At 44.5% G+C, this 16,374-nt stretch overlaps 2 protein-coding genes across 6 annotated transcripts in view; one reads left to right on the forward strand and one right to left on the reverse strand.

Moving 5' to 3' along the window:
- The window catches only part of inaE (inactivation no afterpotential E), a 229,679-nt gene that overhangs the window by 50,936 nt on the left and 162,369 nt on the right, over window positions 1–16,374 (forward strand). The gene's annotated exons all lie outside the window — the stretch shown is intronic.
- On the reverse strand, window positions 1,314–12,834 carry LOC146173159 (uncharacterized). Its single transcript, XM_084584132.1, has 5 exons — window positions 12,394–12,834; window positions 9,442–9,596; window positions 8,567–8,649; window positions 4,653–4,742; window positions 1,314–1,827 (listed from the first exon to the last, which is right to left on the reverse strand). Exons 1-5 carry the CDS (start codon window positions 12,694–12,696, stop codon window positions 1,673–1,675), a joined length of 786 nt encoding a protein of 261 aa, XP_084440258.1. The 5' UTR covers window positions 12,697–12,834; the 3' UTR covers window positions 1,314–1,672.

Below are 16,374 nucleotides of genomic sequence, written 5' to 3' on the forward strand. Positions count from 1 at the left end.
ACAACATACATGCTTGTCAAGCCCCGGCTTTGACCAGGCCTCATGAATGCGACTATGAATGCGACTATGAAAGCAGCGTATCTTTTAATCATCGCTTAAGGGCACTACAAGGTTCGATTCATGTCTCGAACGATAAGTCCGAGTTGGCAGCTCCTGCCATTCTGGCCACGTGGTCTCGTGACGTAATATAACCCGACAACCAATCAAAGCTCAGCCGTCACGTGCCAACGATCATTTACCGTTATTTTTTGCGCACAAGGCCGGACCTTCTACACAATGGTATCCTTAAAGCTGTTGCGTTAAAATGACTGCATTTAGAGTATTCGGCTGATTTCTTCATAAATGAGCAATTAGATTCTTTTTCGCAATGAGCCTTATCCACCTAAACAGGAAAAGAAAAAAGAAACGCAAATGTACGTTTGTAATCTGCAGAAATTGTAGCGCTGGCTAAGCCCTTAAGTGTAAAGTATTTAAGGGCAACATTGTGTCACACCATGTACACTAAAGGTGCGGAAATAATTTGGTCAATATCAGCAACTTTCTCCTTGGCTAGTTTCGATGTAAGACCGGAGACTTGAGCAACGCTTGTTCGAAAAACAATTTCTACAGTCGCAAATTAAGCTCTGTGGCTGAAAACAATGAGTAAGAATGATTGCAATCTAAAATAAGCAAAAATGCAGTTAGAACAATGACTGTGGCTGATCAGGGACACTGCTGTGCTTCAGGAACAGCAGTAAGTAAATATGAATAGCAGACTTGCTTCTACCGTCAGGGCTGACGTCACAGACTATTTAAGGCGGAAGCCTTACTACCCTCATTTGATGAAATTCTGTCGTTACCTCTATGTTGTACGTAGAGTACATTTACTGGCGTGCAGGAGACGACGACGTACCAGTTTGACAATTCTATGTTATTATTCCGTCACTGGTATTTTAGCAGCCCGTAGCAGAATGAGCGCAGTTCTGAGAGGAACATAGAGGACAATTAAACAAGCTCTATCAGGGCTGTCCAAAATATGATGGAAGAGTGACTAGCCCGACAGCTTGTCATTTTCAAGTACTTTTAACTCCTCCTCGCTTATTATGTTTCCAGTATTAAGAGAGCCCTCCGCAAAGCAACTGCTCTTTTTTTTTTTCACTTTTCGGCTTTCCAGACTTTCACTGATCGTTGTGCGACATTGTGTTAAACTTCATTTTGTGCTTACTCCTTCAGATTGCGTTCTGTTCGGGTTCGCTGGAAAATGCTCTGCGAATGTTTAATCAATGAAAGCGGACGTCCCTTAAAAAAAAACAAGAATGACTTCCCAAGGAACGCTGAGGCAAATAATGTTATTAATCGTTAATGAATGGAAGACAGATACACATCTATGCTTTTTTTGGAGGGAGACGTGGATTCTGCAGGTTACGGCAAATAGAGTCACAGCCAAAGCGGACTTGCCGCTATGCACCTCAAATAAACACGACGACGCGGTTGCAGCGACGGAGGCGTGGTTCCACATCTCGCTGCAAAATTAATCAACCAACTCTAATCAGGACATAAATTTTCGAGATCATCCGACGCAGTGTCCATATGCCGTGAAGTCATGTAAAGGTACCGAAACTGAAACCACAGGCACGGTCCTCGCGAGCCTTTAGCTTCAGCGGTATAGGGTTCCCTCTATACAATTGGCAGCTCAAAGTTCCTCGTGCGGAACGTTGTCCGGTAGGCTCTTGCATATGCTCTCGTATATCGTCATACTCCTCTTTCCGCAGTTGGCTCTGTAGATCCGGTTGCATTCCGCGGGTATTCCGTCGTCTATGGCTGACTCGGGCTGCACGAGTTGGCAACCTGAGAATGAGCAGAGAAAAGATCTTGGACTGTAAGTGCTGTCGATAAATGAAACCAAATGTTATAGATTGCGCGATGGATAGGTTGATAGATGGTAAAAGCGTCCCCAATAAACGTTTGTAGTGTCGGATGCCACTGGGTGCAGTGCCTTTTCAATCTCGGCCATTACTTTTCGAGATAACATTTTTCAAATTTTAGCTTTAATAAACTTTAGCAGCCTAACACTAATACTATCCTTTGAGTGTACAGGTGTGCTGTAGAAAATTTATTATCTTTTCTCTATTTGGTTTCTCGGAATTTTCCCGCCAGCAATCCGGCTGCGTTGCTTTCTTTTTATTTTCCTGATATCTGTCCTGGGAACATCCCTATTATTTTTACTCTTAGGCCTTGAACCTTAGGGATGCTGAGTTGGCGATTTTCATGCCCAAGATGGAGCAGCATCAATTATTCTTGCATGACGGCGCTGCGCATGGCTGCTTATGTGGTTAAGCTAGGCAGATGCACGATTGTCCTAAAGCTTTGCATTGAACTCGCTCTGGTCCGTCGGTAGCAGCACCCTCGTATGAGCCAAGATATCTCGTTTCTAGAGTGCGTGAAGAATAAATGAGAGATTAAAAAGAAGTCATTGTCTGGTATTTTAAACCATCCTGGACTAAAGCGGAACTTTCGAATAAATAGAAGTTCTCAGCCATTAAATACCTGTATAGAACAGGAACACGAGCGAGCTCAGAAAGCAACCTTTCGCTTTAAGAATTGTAGGCAAGAAGGACCCAGGGAGTGCTAACCTGGTTGCACAGGAAACAAGCTGGGAATGTTTGTCAGCTGCGTTTTATTTACAAGTATAAGAACTGAATCACTGTCGTTCTGCCTTTTCTTACTTAAATTTTATTATCAATGTAACCACATGAACAAAACCAAAGCTTTTAGATATGAATGCAAATCTATAAATGTGTGCACAAGAGAAATGGTTTGTCAGCAACGTTTTCTTTATATATGTAAGTATTAAATGTCTATCGTTCTGTCTTTTTGACTTAGATTTTATTATCAGCATACGCCATGAACCAAACTAAACCTTTTAAATATGAATGCAAATCTATAATCTATATTTGTGCGTACAAGAGAAAAGTGAGGCCAGTAATAATAATATAATAATAATTGGTTCACAGGAAGGGAAAGGTGCAGTAACTGTCTAACTTGTGTCTGTGGACACCTGAACCGCGCCATAAGGGAAGGGATGAAGGTGGGAGTGAAAGTGGAAAGAGAGAAAGAGGAGCCGTAGTGGAGGACTACGGAGTAATTTCGACCACCTGGGGATCTTTAACGTGCGCTGACATCGCACAGCACACGGACGCCACTTCGTTTCGCCTCCATCGAAACGCAGCCGCCGTGGTCTGGTTCGAATCCGGGAACTCCGGACAGTAGTCGGGCGTCTAAGGTTAGCTTTTCTGACGCATTCTTTCGTGAAGCGATTGCCCACGCATTTCGGTCTGTTTTTTGGCCAGAAGTGTATAGAAGGGAAGTATGAATTTAATCTGGCCGTAAAACAACTGCATTGGTCCGATTCCACTCGATTCTTACCATCTGTCTGTGTGAGTGAAGAATTCCAGTGCAGCATGGTATGAGGCCGTAATGAAGTGCGAAAATGTCCTAGTTATGTAGAATTAGAATGAAATCGCTATGCCACTCTTCGCTTCCAATGCCTATCGGAGCACCATATATGGTGCTGTGGTATATATACCACAGTTCACACATGCCACAATAATGTCTTCGCTTACGGACGCAGTTATGCGCTTGAAGTGTGTCCGTTAGTCATGTCTGCACAGCACAGCGATTATTAAATTGCGCCTCGCATATATGCAGGCCTTTGTTATCCGAAGAAAGCCTTTATTGTCTTAGTGCACTTTCGTGGTCCTGCAATTGTTTCGCTATAGTGCGGACAATTGCTATTTCCACTTTCACCTTACTGCCGGCACCAAAAGACGCACGCAGCGACATCTAGCAGCTTTTCTATTCATACTGTGGAAGCACCCATGTAACAGCCATCACCAGACATAGCTCTCTAACAAAATTTCCGAAAATATCTGAATATTCGGCCGAAATCGCGCTAGAGAGCAAACACCATGGTTTCCCGCGCACCGGTTCTTTGTGGCGTAATTCCCGACGCGACCGCAGAGTGGCCTCGATTTCGTGAAATTCACCAACGCCAGCATGAACATCCAGGTGGATGGAGCAACTTTAACAAAAAGACCTCCATCTTTATTAACAATAATATGCTGATCTGGCTAGGATCGCATATGTGTACGACTACTGCGACAGGTCGATAAATTGTATTTGTCCCTTCAGGCTTGTAACAATCTAGACATGATATTGTCACTTTGAGAGTATTCTTTTGTATAACCACGGCCGCTCGATGGAAGCTAGTGCACTTCCATCGAGCGGCCGTGGTATAACACTGCTTTCCAACTCGCCTTGCTCTGGTTTCAAACAATAAACAGTTCAATTTTTGAAGTTATCTATCGATTATTTACTGATTTTATCTTATTCTATTGTATACTGGCCCGTATACGGCTTTATTTGTGCGATCTCATTCATTCTGCGCATAAGTTCTTCATGACTAAATCTGCATTTATTGCCCCTTCTTCCTCTTTCTGATTTATTGCCCCTTGTTCCTCTTTCTGGGTTCCCAAACAAAAGTTTCGTTCGCCTTTATCTGTAACTATGAGTGATGCTTTTCATGGAGCATTTTTTAAGCGTCTTATAGCTGCAATATTTGGTTGCTAGCTCCATTTCTCGTGCTTTTTATTAAGTGGATAACATTTACTTGCCTTTGCCGCCGTTGCCAAGCTTCTCAACGAGTATTGCGCATGTCTTATCGGGACTGATGTACATGAGCTTCCTTTCAACTCTAGGTTGGTCTGTAAACAAAAAGAAGTCATTGTGAACTTCGACTCCGGCATCTACTTTTACATTACATTTGCATTTTTATTGATTTTTACTCCCGAAAGCAGAGCAAGGGATGGTACATCGACGAAAGAATACTGGGTGGAGCGCAGAGGAACATCAACCACGGAAACTACAATATAGGTCGACCCCGCCCCATCTTCTCCCCTCTTTAGAGCTCTAGGCATAAAATACAGTACAGAATGCCAAAACTTGCGAAACACACCATCGTATTGAAACGAATTCGACATGACCGACCAGCTCAGCTTATTGATGGCGCTGTTTATTTTCATTTGCATGCAAATGCCTTTCGTATGGAAATTATACGCCAGGAGACGACGAAGTGCACAAGCGTTACCCGGGTGGATCCGAAGCTAAGTTGAATCACGAGTGCTTCTCGGCACCCATCACCGACAGCACATCGTCCTTTGTGCACTCCGGCACGTTTCTCTTGTTGCATTTCCGAAAATATTTGCGCACCATCTCTTTGACGGGGAATTCACATGCCAACTACACCCAGCCAAAAAGTGGGTGGAGGTGGACGTCATCGGCAGGCAGTCGAGTTGATGTCGCGATCTTTAAATGAATTATTGGCCCATTTGTGATTTCTTTAGCAACGTGATAAAATTGACACGCCGCGTTGCTGTGTTGTTGATGACGAAATTTATCGACTTCAGCCGCGCTTTGTTGCATGATTCCGTAGCTTTTTCAGAGATTACGTGACAATAAGAGTATTCGCTGAAGCTTCTCGAAAATATAAAGCTACTGCTAGCTAAGGCGGCCCTACTGCTCTTGACGAGGAGCGCCATCTAGGGCAGAAAAAGTAGAAACTGGGAATACGGGGACAGCGCCTTGTCATTACACGGCTTCATTCCGGCTCCCTTCCATGCGCGTGGAGAGCTCTCGTTGCTGCACCCGCGGCGCGTCGCAGTGTACCGTCTACGGCACGGCTTCACAAAGATCTTTGCTTACTTGCCTTTTATTGCCCGTAAAGTGAACTTGAATAAGGTTTAAAATATCGTCGGTAACGTGTACTCTGTCAAGCGGACCGTCGATAACGGCGATACATGACTGGACGCCAAATGCGCTTCCGAAGTGAGCGATCCCACCGCATACGCCGCTTCCTTCGTATTAGTAATTCTGTTACACGCTCCAAATACCAGACGATCTATAAGTACTCTGAAACGAAGCACTCGATGGCACACTCGATCGATGTTCTGCGTTGTTGAATATGCAGCGCACGCCTACTTTGATAAACGGCATCTTTGTATAGAAATAATCACGTTCTTTCAGGGACGAATATTAACGACGTGCAAAAAAATGTTTTCTAGGTCAGAGCAATACAATACACTATAAATAGAGAACAGGCGTTCTCTATTCATTGAAGTATGACCCACAGAATCGTTCGTGAGGCAGCGAACTCTTAAGCAGTGATAAGCTATAGCTTGCTGCTGGTTTCATGCATTTCGGTTCTCACGCAATGTTTAAACTTTAGTTTTGTGAGAATATGGGCTTCGTATATGCAACAAATGGCTGTGTAAAGGCAGTATTAGTGCCAGTGGTGCCAAACCATCAAACCATGCACTACGCGCGACACGCAGAAGCGAACACACGTGGAACGATGTTAAGAAACTTTCAAACAAGTTCTAAGGCTGTGTTGATGCTTTGGACTCGCTCCTGAGTTATCAGACAGAGATGCAAACAAGGCTTGAGTTAGCTGACGAAAGTCGGGAAGCCAACATCACCTTGAAGACAGCGGTAAAGATATACACTAATTCGCATTTGTTTATTTTATAGTAGGCATGATCGTGTCATGAAAAGTGAGATTTTCGTTCGAGAATGAATATGTCCTAATAAAGCTGGAACTTACGCTCACTGCAACACGATACTGCTGCGGCATTTATGTAAATTATCACGCAGTTAATTCATGCACTAGTTGGTCATGGCCATTTTTTAAACCTTTTCGCCCGAAAGTAAGAAATGTATTCGTGTTGCCTAATGCGGTGCTTCGTTAAAATCAATGCATCAATACTGAACCCAGGAGAAAGGCTTCCCAGTGAGCAGCAGTTCATATTTAATTTAATGGGCAGCTTCCATGTTTTGCGTGAATCATTAACCTGTTCATCCCTGATCTAATCCTTCATAACAGCAAAAGACACCAGTATCCCTAAACCAAAATCTGCTGCACCAAATCTTTTCATTTTTCGGTACAAATACATGCATCGAGAGAGTGCGCGCGCCCTGAGGCGCTGCCTTCTTGCACCCCGCTTGGACTGAAAGGCGCGTAAGATCGCGTGATACGTGTGCTGACCGGCAGCGCCCGCCGCTCTTCTCCCCAGTAGCCTCGACGGCTCGCCGCCAGGCGAGGCGTGGCGCTGGCGTCACGCGACCAAACTTTAGTTTGGGTTCCCTAAATTCATTTTGACATCAATTTTTTTGTGGAGTGGGAAACAATTTAGAAGGAGGAAAAGAGGTTGGAAAGGGAAGCAGGAAAATGAAGAGAAGCAAATTATCTGCTCATTAGGCTACATCTTTTCTCTTAAAAAATTCCACGCTCTCGATTATGTCTGCTTAGGTTCATTTATGCGAAAACATTGCCATCTCTGTCACGCCACCTGGTGGATTCGCTTGACACTACTCTAGTGAACCTCGCCGCACTCGGTCAGAAGACGTGTGTGTATGGCGCATTCACCGATCGGTTAAACGAAGGAGCGGCTCATATGGAACTTAATGAAGACGGCGATGTTCACTGCGCAGTACGACAGTGCATTGCAGTGGGGACTCTATGAAAACGACGACGTGTCAACTTAGTCGATGTAGGTTATCTACTTAGGTTGTTGATTTAGCATATTCCTTTTACGTGTTATCTGCTGGTTGGCGTCCGCAGAAGTAGTGGAATATACCTTCTGTTTATTTTTGTCTACTGGAAATGACATGGCACTCTTTCAAGCTTTCTAGCAGCTGTGTTACAGTGCGAGAGGGAAGGGGCGGAGAAAGGGGGCAGAGTTAAGTACATGTGGTTTTGTATAAGACACAAGAGGGGTAAGAGTTCTGAGGTTTGGCTGGAGTAGTCCACAGTCAAATGAGGTACTTCGAAGCTCTAGCTAAGCCTCGTTGTATATTTAAGCACCAATTTGTTCGCGTTCGATTGCAGGTGCACAGCTGAAATACTTCAAAAATCTGTAATTATCAAGATTGGCCCTAAAAAGCAGCAACTCTATTCGACGTCCCAAACTTTAACATACCAGCGCCATGTTTGATCCATACGCTAGTCTAAACTTTGCCCGCAAATTTTGAATCGGTTCAGAATCGAGCTTCTTGGTTGGCTGTTCCAGAGCTACTCTACAGCGCTTACGTCTTGAAATCACTTCCTGCTGTCCCTGCTTGCCGCAGAATTTCACGCTTCTGCCGCGACCACGGGCTTTTGTTTTCTTACTTCATGACATTAACACTTCCACGCATGTTATAAAACACGCTGAACAAGTCATTCTGAGAGCCTTTAATAACGCACTTCCCCTATGTGCTCAAGCTGCTGCGGTGTAGAAAGCTTGTTGTTCATGTTGATCGCCTGACTCTGAATGGATTCCCTAGCCGTGAATTTGTTGGATTCTTGACTGTCTTTAAGAAAAGCTAATGCTCCTTTATGCATACTACAAACGAGTCCCCAGGGGCCGTCCTACACACGCTCACCGCTCCGTAATGCTCCAGTTACAGACTTGCCACGGAGAAAACTAGCGAAAAAAACAAAAACAAAATCCTCGATTAATTCATTGACTAGAATGAATTAAGCATTCTTTACCCATGCCATGCCGATACTTGATAGCATTGTACTCCTTGTGAATCCCGGTCTTGCTTACCGTGAACCTAACATTCGTAGGAATCCTGCACGAGGAAAGAAAGATTGCATAATTAGAGCCACAAAGTTACGTTGCCCCTTGTACTACTGTTGATCACCCTCAGGTTTTTCGACATGCATGATGGCTAACTTGAGATATGTTCAAAAAGGTCAATAAGGTAAAACTGAGGTTAGCATATTTCACTAGATTACCGGATTCTAATTCAGTGAGGCTGATTTTGTTTAAATACAAGCTAAAGTAAATGCAGGCGTCGCCACCCTCGGCCGTTTTCGCAGGAAAACTACTATGAAGTGAATGCCGATATTTATGCTCGGAACTTTGAGATACAGTTCATTTCATTCCTGACTTCGCCAGCTTGTGTCAAGTTGCAGAAAAAGTTGCTAAGTTGTTGAATCTAGATAGATAGATGGATTTATTGAAAGAAAAAGCAGAGAGGCTGGCCGGAATAATTCAAATCTGGCCTGCTACTCTGCACTGGGGCAGGGAAAGGGGAGAAGAAAGAAGATCATGATGGGTGACGATGTGGGAGGAGGCATATGAAATATATATACAGGCGCAGTAGCTTGCCTCACAAGCGCGAATCAAGCCCGCTGCAGAAAAGTGAGAAATCGACTTTTACTATGAAACATTGGTACTTTCGTTTCGTAAATAGTGGCGGTCTTGATCCCCTTTGTTCATGTCTTGCCCGAGTTCGTTATGTTTTGTCTCTAACGACGCGAAATCTATCGAAAACTTGCCACGTGAAAATAGCCGTAAAGCTATTTGTGACTGTTCTCGCGCAGAAAAGGAAACAGTGAATTAAAAATACACAACTTACACTTTATCCTTGAACATGTAGTGGCGAGCACGTAAGGTGTACAAGTATTCTTGGTCGTTAATTTTCACCAGCCTCTGTGCAGACTCGCATGTTTCAGTTCGCTTGAAGTTGAAGTTGCGCTGGATCACATATATTCTTTCCTCGATGTTCATGAACTGCGACCAGATACAGGTAGGGCATCGGACAGTGTGACATCCCGGAAATCTAGGTGACGCGCTCACAAAATCGCAAGGGGTACTGGGGGAAATTTCAAATTGGCCAAATTAACTCACTGCCATATTCAGAAGATACAGAGCCCCATTACGTTCGAGCAAAGCTTTGAAAAGTCATAAAACGCCAAAGGAAACGTTAAAATGACATTTCTCTTCCAGCGGGATTTTATCGAGCTGGTTGCAATGACGTCAACATTGTTTTTTTGTTTTTTTTCGCGTGTACTTCCGGAATCGGGCCATACCATAGTCCGATTCCATTTTGTAATCAAGGAGTTAGAACTGTATTGACATCATCATATGTCACAAGCTTGACTTAAGCATTAGAAAAAAGTGCTTGCCTCGCCGTGGTGGTTCAGTGTTTAAAACGCCCGTCTAGTTAGTTAACTAGTTCACCGGAGTGCCCAGGTTCGAAAGCGACCGTCGGCCGCTGCGTTTTGATGGATGCGAAACAAAGAGGCATCCCTGGGCTAGCTGTGCGATGTCAGTGCATGTTGAACATCCCCAGGTGGTCAAAAATACTCCATACCGCTCCATACCGCCCCCACTTCCCTACGGCGCCTATTTCTCTTTTCCCATTTTCACTCTCACCTTCCTCCCTTCCCTTACGGCGCAGTACAGGTGAATACGGAGAAAGTGTGACAGGTACTGCGCGTTTTGCGTTCTTGTAAACCTATTTACATTTTTTATTTGAAAAAGTATCCCGTCTCGACTAAAATTTGACAGCAATAAATCTGTAGTTCACCTGCAAACCATTATGTACAGACCAGAATGGGGCTAACACTTTTATTTCCTGGCGCAGTGGTTAAGATGCCGTACTTCTGTGCCGGAGTACCTGGGTTTGAACCTGACCGCTGGCGGCTGAGTTTCGAGTAAGGCGAAATGGAGAGGCGTTCGTGCACTGTGCCATGTCAGTGCCTTTCTTTCTTTCTTTCTTTCTTTCTTTCTTTCTTTCTTTCTTTCTTTCTTTCTTTCTTTCTTTCTTTCTTTCTTTCTTTCTTTCTTTCTTTCTTTCTTTCTTTCTTTCTTTCTTTCTTTCTTTCTTTCTTTCTTTCTTTCTTTCTTTCTTTCTTTCTTTCTTTCTTTCTTTCTTTCTTTCTTTCTTTCTTTCTTTCTTTCTTTCTTTCTTTCTTTCTTTCTTTCTTTCTTTCTTTCTTTCTTTCTTTCTTTCTTTCTTTCTTTCTTTCTTTCTTTCTTTCTGCACGGTTCAGGTGCCCGCAGGAAAAAAAATGTGACAGATGCTGGGCCTTTCCTTTCCTGTAAACCAACTTATTGATGCACAGAAAATTTATACAACCGTTCGTCGTACGTCCTCAGAGAGAACCGGTTTCAATGCAGTATAGCTCAAGCGCAGTGCATCTGTAGTTCGTGTCTGCATTGAAAGAGAACGTAAAACATGCCTTTTCAATGTCATCGCTTCTTTGAAATATTTGCCAAAAAAAAAAAAAAAAAAGAAATAGTCGCTATAACGCCATATAACCTGTCGCTAGATGCTAGAATTTAGCACGTAAGATGCACTCTAGAGGGTTCAACTTCAGATTTAGCTGCATTGAGCACGAATGGCCTTCACATAATTTATTGCAGGTGTCCACCGAAGAACTAAAAGATACCGCTCCAATTCCATTCTTAGAACAAGTGAGACAGTTACCGCGCCTTTCCCTTCCTATAAATCAATCAGTTTTTATAAAACCATGTTAATAAAATTAAAGTGGAATTTAGCGACAGTGCTAAAGGAGCCATCGCGTATGTTCTTAAAGTGAAGCTTGAGTGTCCACAAATTCAAGCCGTGAAACCGTGTAAAACCTTGCTAAATCAGGCTTCACTGAGTTTTTTCTAGTATAACTAGGTATAGTGCTCTAGAATATTGGGCACTATAAACTAGGTTCAAGCTATGCTTAAACCTCTACTATTTTTTTTTAAAGTGGAGGCATATCACTAACAGGAAGATAAATGACACCTGTTCCGTTGAACAGCGTTTCATTTATGAAATATTCCCAATAAATACCAGTGAATACAGTTCTATCTATGACTTTATATAACCTGAAGTACATCTTTTATGCCTCGACCAAACATCGACGCTCGCGCATTGATCCGTCGCGCCCTTGAACTTTAAACACGGTGACGTTCTCGCGAGCGCCGATGACAGACATCTCAGATGTGTGAGTGGAATAGTTGTTTGGCTGTGTTGGTTTAAGCGCGCTAATGCCAGAGAAATCGCGAACAAGGACGATGGCACTGAGTGCCACTGAACGATAAACGAGGCATTTCAAAATGTTTAATGGGCTAGCGAGAGAGCTTATATAGAAATAAACTAAAAAATAGTTGTCACTCAATTAGGGTGACGTCAAGGATGTGACGTCACCCATCTGTCGTCAGCTATGAGGACCAAGCGCGAACGAGTGCGCTCCAACGCCTCCGGGTGGCGCTTCTTGCCTTCCGCGAGTAGGGTGCCTCCTTTCCTGTAAACGAATTATAGAACGCCGGTGAACTTAGACGCGCTCGACATAGAAGCCAAGGAGAGTTTATCTGCTGGCGAACGGCGCAAAAGACTGGAAAAATTAATTTCTTGGGATCCCGAGGTAGTCACTGCTTTTCGCTTCGCATATCCAGACATAGCAAAGCTAAGCCATCTTTCATTTTTTTTCCTTGTCATTGCGAAAGTCGGAAGCTTAAGAGAGTAATAGTGAGGGAAATATCGCAGTAAACAAGAAAACCACACAACAGTAGAAAAGCAATGACTCACGTCCTCCATCCGCTGTCGCTCCAGGTATTTGGGGTCGTCTTCGTAGGGCGTTGTTTCTTCAATACTCATCGGAGTAGTAGCTTCAAGAGGTGGCGTGAGGTAACTCTCAGCCATCAAGTCAGCTTCACGGGGTGAGGCTATCGTTGTTTCGACAAAGTCCGGAGCCGGACTAGCTGTCGGAGGTTCCGCCATCTCTTCGGCGTTTAACACCGTCCACGTCACGGAAAGCAAAGTGCAAAGCATAAACCGGATGCGCTGCGACATGTGCATTCGTTTCGTTCTAAGAGAGTATATGAAGAGCATCCTGGCAGCTTCACTATTAGGAGTTAGTAATGGTTGCACTGACACCTGTCGAGATGTCGCTTCAACTCGGTGCTCTCGACGCTAACACTCGTTTCACTGCGAACGTGATCTGTTGAGCGCAGCTCAACGCTGCCTTCATCGCGGTTTTCAAGAGCAACAGCAGGGACAGGTTTGTAACCCAGCTGAGCGCGCATCTATTATCACAATTTAAACATTAGTGTGTCGGCAGTTCGAAGTAAGCGATCAATCTTTCTTGATCCGTCACATCCGTCACATCTTTATTTAGTCGTGGCGCTCGGTTGTCGAAACGTGCCACCGTTCTAGCGCGCAGATGTCACGGTGCGAATCCTTCCAAAGCTACGTAGCGTGAATGAATAGGTGGCTCTTTTATCGATTATTGATCGGTAATATTCTATCATCGATACAGGATCGCGGGAAACCTATTTAAGGGGGTTGCTTTTTGTGAGAAAGCGATCATACGGACACTAGAGCCGAGTATGTCTTACGACTTTGTGTCAGCGTAGTTGTTTTAGCAACAGCATGTCGGCGAACACTTCAAAAACGTTGTCAACTTGTCAGTTACCTTAGATATATTTGCGCAGAACTGAAAAGGCGCAAAACTATGTCACTACTTGTTAAACGCCTCAAACGTGCCTGACGTGGCGAAACAAAAATTAGACGCCCTCTAGTGCTGTACGCATTTCCTTCAATTTATGTAATTCTTCTCCTACTGGCTACGGCGAGGGTGACTGAAACTTGAGTGCTGTAGAAGCACCACTACACTCTGTCGAACCCTATGATGTGTCTTGACACCTAACCTTGACGGTGTCCTTTGAGAAACAGCAGAGCAACAGACTACCATTACCAGGTCATGTATAGCATATACACCCCCTGCCAAGGCATGCCCACCTGCGTGGAGATCGTAGTGGAAGGGACTTTTCACTTTTGATCGTTGGAATCATCTTAGACCTTTGGCTTGCACGCTTTTGCACGTGTTTACGAATTTATGGTTGCGGACGTTAACCTGGTTTAAACCACACCTAACTTTTTCGTCTTCTGAAGTAGCCTTTGGTTAACGCCTGACTGGTAAATTTACAATCTGAAATGAATTCTACACGACTCAATATTGCGGTACAATTGGCGAAAAGAGATTTGTCCAGCCGATAACACTGACATCGCGAATGATATGAAAACAGCGTCGAATTTGTTTTTATGTGTATGTGTCTAAGTTGCTCATTTCACAAATTGAGCGAATAGCAGAATTCGCTATTTCTTCGCCCGTTCCTAACAATTCGAGCCCACCTGACGGCTTTACACTTGCCGCAAGAGGAAAAAGCATCAACTGTTGTAAATGTATAAATGTAAATTTAGTTGCAGGAAAGGAAAGGCGCATGTATTTGTCCCAATTCTTGGTGTACACCTGAGCCGCGCCGTAAGGGAAGAGAAGGAGGTGAGATTGAAGGAAGAAGGAGAGAAAGAGGTGCCGTAGTTGAGGTCCTCGAACTGACTTTAGACCTCCTGGGGATTTTTAACGTGCACTAACGTCACACAACACAAATATACAACAACGGCGTAACAGTTTTCGCTTTACAGTGCGCTGAGGCGGCCACCATGTCTACAAGATTTTGCTCAAATATATATTTCTCGACCGCATCTCACTCCTGGCATTCTTGCAGCTTGCTTATGCTCTACTTGAATCCCCACTCTTTAATTTTTGTTCGATTTCCAAGTAAATATATTATGGTAGGATCAAATATTTAAAAAAAATAGCAGTATTTAATAAATCAATAAGGGGCCATTGTTCGCTGCTTCCTCTATTACCCTCCTGGGTAACAACATTATTAAAAGAAATTAGCTTAATGAGGTTCGACTGTATCCAGAAAGCCAGATGCAGCAAAGGTCTCGAGCTTACAATTTCATCTCATGCTCAACTTTTTTTAGGTAACAAGAAAGCAGGCGGGTACCTCTTATTCCAGCGAAGGTATTCGAGGCGACGGTCGCTGGGGGTTTAAGTTGTTCCCGACAGCAATTAATGAGGCACAGGCACGAGTGAGCATGCTCTTGCTGCAACAAATATTTCCTTTTTGTTGAAGCAGCTCATTATCTTAAAAGAGGAGCTGTGATTTTTCACTTACGATCTCCGCACATAGTTCTGTTACGCTTTGGTACCTTCGCCTCAGAATGTATACTACGGCTTACAGTATCCACTGTAGTCCTTTTCAGTCTCTCTTGCTTTTTTTTTTTGCAGTACATCCAGTTTCAAGAACATTTTAGAAAATCGGCGCAACACACGATTTACGGAGGTCAGCTATGTTCGTTTGGTCATGCTGCTTTTGATTTGTATTGTAACCGCTGTCTTATACCTCTTGCCATTAGAATTTCATTACATTTGCATCCATTATTAGCTTTCGTTGAGTGGCTAGCGTTGTGAAATGCATGATTTGGGTCTGACGTCACCTTATTTTTATTTGTGTGTGTCGAGCGACCTCCTTACTTATAATATAAGAAGAAATAAACATGGGCAGGACATGCAGTGCAAAGAGAGGATAACTGATGACCGCTAAGGGTAAGAAATTGGATTCCAAGGGAAGGAAAGCGTTGCAGGGGGCGGCAGAAAGTTAGGTTGGCGAATTGGGTTAAGGTGTTCGCAAGGGTCAAGTGGTGCAGCTAGCACAGTACCAGGTTAATTAGATGAATATGGGAGAGGCCTTCGAACTGCGGTGGGTATAGTCCGGCTGATGAGGATGACGATGAATGCTAGGGAACTAAAAAGGGAACGTCCAGGTAAGGTAGTGGAACTGTTTGCAACATGTGTTGGGGTCAACACTTTAGCTTCGTCTTGTCAATTAGTATTGTATTATTGTGATTGCACCGGAGAAGACAGTAAATGCAAATGACGCTTTGTTCCGTTCACAACGAGGCGTGATATATTGCCACGTGCCTAGCGCCGCGCGACAGCCGTGTTTGGTGCCGACGACAACGAAGCGGTGGTTGGCACGGGCGGCGCGCTGGTGCTGGACGCTGTGACTCTGTGTTCGAAACGACAAGCCGACCTCATTCTCGGGTCCTTGGCTACGTGTACTTTCACGGCTCCCTCTGACTTCAGTCGTGACACTGGTGGAGGTGCGATCGATGATCCCTTCTCCTGCGGACGACCCTACGCGTACCAGCCGACGGCTCCGAGGCTTGTCCCCCGAGGCCTTCCCTCTTGACGAAGAGACTCTGGCTGTGGCAACGACACCGCCCGCCCGTACCATGACTGTCCCTTCCACCCCTTCGTCCTGTCTCATCCTTCAGACCCCACGTACCCCTAAACCATTTCACGGTGAGCAGTTTGAAGACGCCGAGGACTGGCTAGCTCACTATGAAAGGGTCGCGACGTTTAACGGCTGGGACGACGCTGCGAAAATGCGGAACGTCTACTTCAGCCTTGAAGACGCTGCTCGGACATGGTTCGAGAACCGCGAGGCCACATTCTCTACGTGGCCGGCCTTCCGAAGTCAGCTCCTCGGTACGTACGCCAACAGTGACCGCCGAGAGAATGCCGAGCGTGCCCTGACCTCTCGAGTTCAGCGTCAGAACGAGGGGGTCGCAATGTACGTTGAAGACGTCATGCGCCTTTGCCATCGCGCCGACCCGTCCATGAGTGAGGAGAAGAAGGTTCGGCACCTGATGCAC

This window comes from Amblyomma maculatum, chromosome 11, assembly GCF_055883805.1.
Source record: "Amblyomma maculatum isolate TAMU_Amacu chromosome 11, ASM5588380v1, whole genome shotgun sequence".
Taxonomy (NCBI): domain Eukaryota; kingdom Metazoa; phylum Arthropoda; class Arachnida; order Ixodida; family Ixodidae; genus Amblyomma; species Amblyomma maculatum.